This window comes from Rattus rattus, chromosome 8 (genome assembly GCF_011064425.1).
Source record: "Rattus rattus isolate New Zealand chromosome 8, Rrattus_CSIRO_v1, whole genome shotgun sequence".
In the NCBI taxonomy this organism is placed as follows: domain Eukaryota; kingdom Metazoa; phylum Chordata; class Mammalia; order Rodentia; family Muridae; genus Rattus; species Rattus rattus.
Window position 1 is genome coordinate 31,407,433 of NC_046161.1, and position 8,064 is coordinate 31,415,496.

The 8,064-nt window shown below is 39.8% G+C and overlaps 1 protein-coding gene across 2 annotated transcripts; it reads left to right on the top strand.

The window, feature by feature from the left end:
- The first annotated feature begins 1,547 nt into the window (after nucleotides 1–1,547).
- On the top strand, nucleotides 1,548–6,183 carry LOC116907161 (olfactory receptor 145-like). Of its 2 annotated transcripts, XM_032910119.1 has the most exons (2): nucleotides 1,548–1,562; nucleotides 5,260–6,183. In XM_032910119.1, the coding sequence occupies exons 1-2, from the start codon at nucleotides 1,548–1,550 to the stop codon at nucleotides 6,181–6,183; spliced, it is 939 nt and encodes a 312-aa protein (XP_032766010.1). The 2 variants fall into 2 exon arrangements, with proteins under 2 accessions (XP_032766010.1, XP_032766011.1); XM_032910120.1 differs by lacking the exon at nucleotides 1,548–1,562 and having other exon boundaries at nucleotides 5,239–6,183.
- Nucleotides 6,184–8,064: the final 1,881 nt, after the last annotated feature.

An 8,064-nucleotide genomic window follows, 5' to 3' on the forward strand; every position in this document is an offset into this window, starting at 1 on the left:
TGCACATACTCTACAAGTTTTTGAAAAATTTCCTTTTTGTACATTGTTTTCTCAAAAATTACATCCTGATTGCTGTTTTCCCTCTCCCACTTCCTCTTTCCTTCATATTTACCCCACCTTCCTCTTCCATTAGAAAAGAGCGGGCCTCCTAGGGGCATCAAACAAGTATGACATTATAAGCTACAATAAGACTAGGCACATATTCTCACGTCAAGGCTGGATGAGGCCACCCAGTATGAGGAAAAGGGTCTCAAACGCAGGCAAAAGAGTCAGAGACAGCTCTGCCTTCACCATTAGGAATCCCACAAGAACACGAGCTATACAACCCCAATATATATGTAGCACAGCTAGGCTGTCTGACTTCTGTCCTCTTGAGTCCAGGTCAGTTGTTTTTGTGGGTTGAATTCTTTTGGTGTCCTTGATCATTTTGTCTCCTCCAATCTTTTCTCCCCTCCCTCTGCAGCCTTCCCAGAGCTCTGCCCCATATTTGGCTGTGGAATTCTGCATCTTCTTCCATCAGCCGATAGATGAACTCTCTGGTTTCTCTGATGAAGATTATGTTAGACTCCAGTTGCAGCACATGCTGCAGGCATGACATACTGTGGGTCAGAGGTTTTGTGGCTGGATTGGTGTCCCAATCTCTCCACGTGAAGTCTTTACTGGTTACAGAGGGTAGCCCATTCAGGCTCCCTGTTCCCCATAACTAGGAGTATTCGCTAAGGTCACTTTCATAGATTCCATGGAGTTTCCATTGCACTAGGTTTCTAACTTAATTCCAAAATGTCCCCCAATTCCAGATGTCTCTCCCAGGGCTCTTTCCCTTCATCCTCTGCACCCAATCCTTATGTTTTTCACCCCTACCCTCCCTGAGTTCACCTTCAGAATCTATTGTAGTTTCCCTTTCCAGGAAGATCTTTGTATCTTCTCTTAAGCTCTGCTTGTTACTTAGCCTTTTTGGGCCTGTGGTTTGTAGCATGACTTATCCTTACTTTACAGCCAACATCCATGAGTACATACCATGTTTGTCTTTCTAGGTATGAGTTATCTCACTTAGGATGAGTTTTTCTAGTTCCATCTATTTGCCTGAAAATTTAGTGATGTCATTCTTTTGATCATCTGAATAATACTCTACTATGTAAATGTATCACATTAAAAAAATTCATTCATGGCTGAGAAACACCTAAAAGAAATGTTCAACATCTTTAGTCATAAAGGAAATGCAAATCAAAACAACCCTGAGATTTCACCTCACACCAGTGAGAATGGCTAAGATCAAAAACTCAGGTGACAGCAAATGCTGGCGAGGATGCGGAGAAAGAGGAACACTCCTCCATTGTTGGTGGGGTTGCAGACTGGTACAACCATTCTGGAAATCAGTCTGGAGGTTCCTCAGAAAATTGGACATTGAACTGCCTGAGGATCCAGCTATACATCTCCTGGGCATATACCCAAAAGATGCCCCAACATATAAAAAAAAACACGTGCTCCACTATGTTATGGCCCTTATAACAGCCAGAAAAAGAACCCAGATGCCCTTCAACAGAGGAATGGATACAGAAAATGTGGTACATCTACACAATGGAATATTACTCAGCTATCAAAAACAATGACTTTTATGAAAATTGTAGGCAAATGATTGGAACTGGAAATATCATCCTGGTGAGCTAACCCAATCACAGAAAGACATACATGGTATGTACTCACTGATAAGTGGCTATTAGCCCAAATGCTTGAATTACCCTAGATGCCTAGAACAAATGAAAGTCAAGACGGATGATCAAAATGTGAATGCAGATCGCTCCTGAGAGACACAGCCAGAATACAGCAAATACAGAGGCGTATGCCAGCAGGAAACCACTGAACTGAGAACAGGACCCCCGTTGAAGGAATCAGAGAAAGAACTGGAAGAGCTTGAAGGAGCTCGAGACCCCATATGTACAGCAATGCCAAGCAACCAGAGCTTCCAGGGACTAAGCCACTACCTAAAGACTATACATGGACTGACCCTGGACTCTGACCTCATAGGTAGCAATGAATATCCTAGTAAGAGCACCAGTGGAAGGGGAAGCCCTGGGTCCTGCTAAGACTGAACCCCCAGTGAACTAGACTGTTGGGGAGAGGGCAACAATGGGGGGAGGGTTGGGAGGGGAACACCCATAAGGAAGGGGAGGGGGGAGGGGGATGTTTGCCCGGAAACCGGGAAAGGGAATAATACTCGAAATGTATATAAGAAATATTCAAGTTAATAATAAAAAAAATTCATTCATTGGTTGAGGGGCATCTATATTGTTTCCAGTTTCTGATTATTATGGATAAATATGTTATGGACGTAGTTGAGCAAATGTCCTTGAGGTATTTTCTTAATTGATATTCCCTCCTTCCAGACAATGTTTGCCTATGTTAAGTTGACATAAAACTATTCCAGCACATTGTCTTAGTCACTGTTATGTTCCTGTGAAGAGACATCATAACCAAGGTAACTATTAAAAAGGAAAGCATGTAACTGGGGGCTGGTCCTAGTTTCAGATGATTAGATCTTTATCATCATGTCAGGGAGAATGGCAACACACATGTCGCTGGAGCAGTCGAGAGTTATATCCTCATTGCAGGCTGCAAACAACTGGACCTGGCATAGTTTTTGGAACCTCGAAGCCCACCTCCAGTGACACACATTCCTTAAAAAAGACCACACCCACTCCAAGTGGTCATACCTTCTAATTCTTCTCAAAAGAGCTAGGCCCTGATGATTAAACATTCAAATATATGAACTTATGGGGCTATTCTTATTCCAACCACCACAGTAGCTGTAGTAGCACTGATTGATATCTGAGGTCCCTACTCTGTTCCACTGATCTATAGGCATCTGTTTTTGTGCCAGTACCACGGTTTTATTCATTTAATGTTTATTATTATAACTTTGCAAAGTAATTTGAAATTATGGATGGTGGTACCTCCAGCAGCATACCTTTTGGTCAGGATTTCTTTTTAGTTGTTTGGGTTTCCATACAAATTTTGAGATTGTCTTATCTATATCTTTAAAGAATAGCCCTAAAACCTTCATTGAATCTTCAGACTTCTTTCAGGAGGACATTTTATTTTCACAAGATTAATTCTTCTGTTCATGAGCATGAAAAGTCTTTTTATCTTCAGGTGCCTTCATCAATTTCTTCATTGTCTTAAAATTTTTATCATAGAATGTATTAGTCAAGGTTCTCTAGAGAAAAGAAATAATAGAGCAAAATACCTACAGAGGGAGGGAGAGAGAGAGAGAGAGAGAGAGAGAGAGAGAGAGAGAGAGAGAGAAGAGATTATTACCTTGGCTGTTTGCCAGCTAGTCCAACAATGACTATCTATTAATAGAAAGTCCAAAAATCAGTAATTGTTCAGTCCATGAGTCTGGATATCTCAGCTGGTTTTCAGTATACATTGAGATCCTAAAAAAGTTGGCTATAATGCCCATGAAGAAATGCGATTGCCATAGACAGTAATGGCAAACAGGAAAGAAGCAAGTTATTTCATTCTTTCATGCTCTTTATATAGACCGTCACCAGAAGGTATGGCCCAGATTTACAATGGATCATCTCACCTCAAAAGATCCAGATTTAGGGTAGGCGTTCCTACTTCAAATGATCAACCAAGAAAAAGTCTCCAAAACTATACCCAGCATTTTGGGTTTTAGTTCATTCCAGATGGATTCAAGTTAACCAGTAAGACCAGCTATCACATGGAAGTCTTTCCATAACCCCTTGGTTAGGTGATTCTTAAGTGTGTGGTGTGTGTGTGTGTGTGTGTGTGTGTGTGTGTGTGTGTGTGTGTGTTGTATATGGGATAGAATCTGGTACAGCTGATTTCTATTAATTCTGTCTTTGATTTCACTGGTACTTTGTGTGACTTTACTCAGCCTGATATTCAGTCAACTGAGTTCCTAACCCCCTATAAAAAGTTACAGTTTTGAAATTTTCATTAGGTACTTTGATGTTTCTTATACTCTGTTGTAATGTACCATTTGTTTGATCATTTTCAGATGCAAATTTAAAATATAATTCAAGTGGCTATTTTAAAGTCCGTCCTTCTGCTTCCAGACCACACTGCTCTGCATTTACAGAACCTATTTTTACTGTCGGATCTTGGGCCACTTATTATTTTATTGTATTTCTAGTAACCTTCAACTTTCTGATATTGGCGATTTGGGTAAGTTACAGGACCTAGGACCATCCCCTCTCACATAATTATAATTAGAAGGAGTTGTTTCTAAAAGCCAACCAAAAAATTCTACAGGAGAATCAAACACTTCTGTTTCCTTAGGGAGTGAAACTCTGAGGGAATGGTCCCGAGAGAGTCTCTGTCTTCATAACCAAGCCCCTGAGGTCTGCAAACAAGAATGACACTCTTATTCTGCTGTTCAAGGGCAGGAGCTGCTTCATGTCTAGAAACTGCAGGGGCCACTGGATAACAAGAGCAACTGTTAGTCAAGGTTGTCAGTACAGAGAGGATTACAAGATAAAACTGAGTCTGAAAGAGGAAAAGGTCTAAGATCCAAGCTGTTGTCCAGGTCTTTGTTTTCCCAAGAACACTTCAGAGGAGAGAGAGTAGGCAGAACATACCTGCTGCAGATAAAGGAAGGTATGTAGTCTTTGACATTGACCAGTCATGAAACAAGGGTTAGGAAATCAGACTCTATGTGGTCTGCTGCTGCTTCCCTCCTGCTTGGTCTGGAGGGTTTGCGACTTTGAGAACTCCATGTCTCCTTTGTAAAGTGTGGATTGCTCTATGGTCACATATGCTTAGAGCTTTTCATAATAATTCCTAACTAAATGTTAGCTTAGAACATTACTATCACTAACCTTATGTGTAGATAAGTTAAGAGATTGTAGGAAACACAACATCAACTTGTTACTCTATAGTGCTGACCTAGATCTATGATGTATTCTGCTTGTTCAGATTCATTACAGAGAAGAGGTCCAGGTTTCAGAAACTGGTGTAGAGAAGGGCATGGTAAAAGGATCATCTTCTGAGTCTAAGAGATGCTCACTCTTTCATTCTGGATGATAGTGTAGCCCTTTACTGTACTCTGGAAGTCACCTGGTAGTTCACAACTACCCACTGTAAATAATTTAAACCTTTCTACCATAGTTCAAACCTCCTATGGATTCTATTTTCACAAAGAGATTTGTGAGGATGGTGGTGATGCTGTTTTTTTCTCCACTGATTCTCTTTTCTGTCACACAGGCCTTATTCCTGAGAAGAATGGCTGCCAAGAATTCCTCTGTGACAGAGTTCATACTTGCAGGCCTGACAAACCAGCCAGGACTATGCATGCCCCTCTTCTTTCTCTTTCTAGGTTTCTACATGGTGACTGTGGTGGGGAACCTGGGCTTGATCTCCTTAATAGGACTGAACTCTCATCTTCATACACCCATGTATTTCTTTCTCTTTAATCTTTCCTTAATAGATTTCTGTTATTCCTCTACTATCTCCCCCAAAATGTTGATGAGTTTTATCTTAAAGCAGAACATCATTTCTCATCCGGGTTGCATGACACAGTTGTTTTTCTTCTGTTTCTTTGTTATCTCTGAGTCCTTCATTCTGTCAGCCATGGCATATGACCGTTATGTTGCCATCTGTAACCCCCTGATGTACATGGTCACCATGTCTCCCCAGGTTTGTTTACTCCTTTTGTTTGGTGTATATTTAATGGGTTTTGTTGGAGCCATGGCCCACACCATATCCATGGCGAGACTGACCTTCTGTGCTGACAACCTTGTCAACCACTACATGTGTGATATCCTTCCCCTTCTGGAACATTCCTGTACCAGCACCTATGTAAATGAACTGGTAGTCTTTATTTTTGTGAGCTTTGATATTGGTGTACCCATTGTCACTATCTTCATTTCTTATGCCCTTATTCTCTCTAGCATTCTTCGCATGCATTCCACAGAGGGCATGTCCAAGGCCTTTAGTACCTGCAGCTCCCATATGATTGCGGTTTGTCTTTTCTTTGGTTCTGGGGCTTTCATGTACCTCCAGCCACCTTCTGTTTTGTCCCTTGACCAAGGAAAAGTTTCTTCCTTGTTCTATACTATTGTAGTACCTATGCTGAACCCTCTGATTTATAGCTTGAGAAATAAGGATGTCAAAGTTGCTTTAAGGAAAACAACTTTGGGCAGGAGAATATTTTCTTGAGGCGCTCTATTGTGAGCTGTAGTGGTATGATTGGTCAATGAGCAATGTTCATAAGAAGATGCGATGTTGCCATGAGGGGCTCAAGGTCTCGCTTTTTTTTTGTCTTTTTGCATGAAAAGTTCATGACTCTAGGAAATTAACCAAAAACTTCATGGATACAGCCAGTTCCTCTACCAGTGAGCTTCATTCAGAGTTTCAATTGTTTACTTCTGAGCAAGAGTTTAACACAGCTCTTTTCTTCCTGACTTTTGCTTTGCCTAAACTTTTCCCAGATTTCTTAACTTCATATATATTTTCTATTTCTACAGACCACTTATTCTTGAAAAGGCCTCCAAAAACAATTAATTTAGTCTAAGTTATCAACTATCGGGAACTCAGAAATACATTGTTACTCAGAATGTAAAAACTGTCTGATTCCACAAATACACTTAAATCTAGGTGCTTGCATTTCAATTTACTTTGATATTTTTATGCTGTGTTTTTTTCTCTTCCAACATTATCATTTTTTTTGCTAATTTCCCTTTTACAACTTTGGCAACACATTAAAATATGATTTCATTTACAATAATTAAACATAACTGGTCGGGGCCTGGAGCGATGGCTCAGTAGTTAAGAGCAACGACTGCTTTTCCAGAGGTCCTGATTCAATTCCCAGCAACTACCTGGTGGCTCACAACCATCTGTAATGGGATCCAATGCCCTCTTCTGGTGTGTCTGAAGACAGTGACTGTGTATGCACATACATTAAATAAATAAATCTTATTTTTTTAAAAAAAACATAACGGGTCAAAAACACTTTTCATCATAACCATGATCATGTTTATCATTATTATTAAGGAGCAATACAAAAAACTTCTTTAAGTTCGTCTAGACCAAGTGAAAATGGAAAAATAAGTCTGCGTTACGTCATTCTCGTTAAGATTGAGACAGTTGTGGAACTCAGCAACCTGAATCTTTGTATTAGGTCTTCCAAAGGCTTAGTGTTTATTAAGACAGTGAATATGTAGTCATATATTATTTTAAGACATATGAACGTCATTTAGACTTTCGTGGGAAGTTAATTTAGGTAGTTAAACCTTGATGGAACGATCTGTGACTCAGGGTAACCAAGTAAGGTTCTAGGTGACTTAAGGGAGCAGTGACTAATTTGGGACATGCATTTATTAATCAAGGCAACAGCAAACATTCTTTTTAGAAGAGACAATTTATTTGCATTGAATTTTAAGGATGAGATAAACTTATTTAGTGATTTAGTAGCTTTATTTTTAACCTTTTGGTTTTGTATTTTTGATGTCATGGTAAGAAGACTTCCCTTGGGCACCTGAAGTATTAAATGGCTAGAAATACGAATTTTAAAAAAATCAATGAAAAATAGAGTTTAGATTCTTTTACTCTAGTAAACAGAAACAATTTCTTCCTTCTCAGGCTTTCTTGACCTATTTTCTCATGTTGGGTGACAAGGAAAAGAAACTTGGGGAAAATATAATTTAAATATCAGAAACCAGGTAAAATAGACTCTTGTGTAGGGCAGTTTGGTCTAATCACTTTCTTATGATTGCTCCACTCCGCACAAAGAAATAGGAATCTTACAAATGAATGGCTCTGGTGGATGTGCTGCCCTCCAGCTTGCTCAGTGAGATGACGTTTGTTTGATGTAATATACAATTTTAGAGCTGTTGTGTTTTACTCGAGAATCACCCAGATTGCAGTGACCAAGGAGCTGCTATAGGAGTTAACCTGAGCAGCCTAATTAGCACAGATGTTGAGGAAACAGCTGTTGAGACAGAAGAATGGCTTTGAGGCCACCCTGAGCTAGAACAGAGTAGTAGGGGAGTTTGGAAGTCATTTACTCATCTGTTTATGTCTTTATGTTCCTGTTTT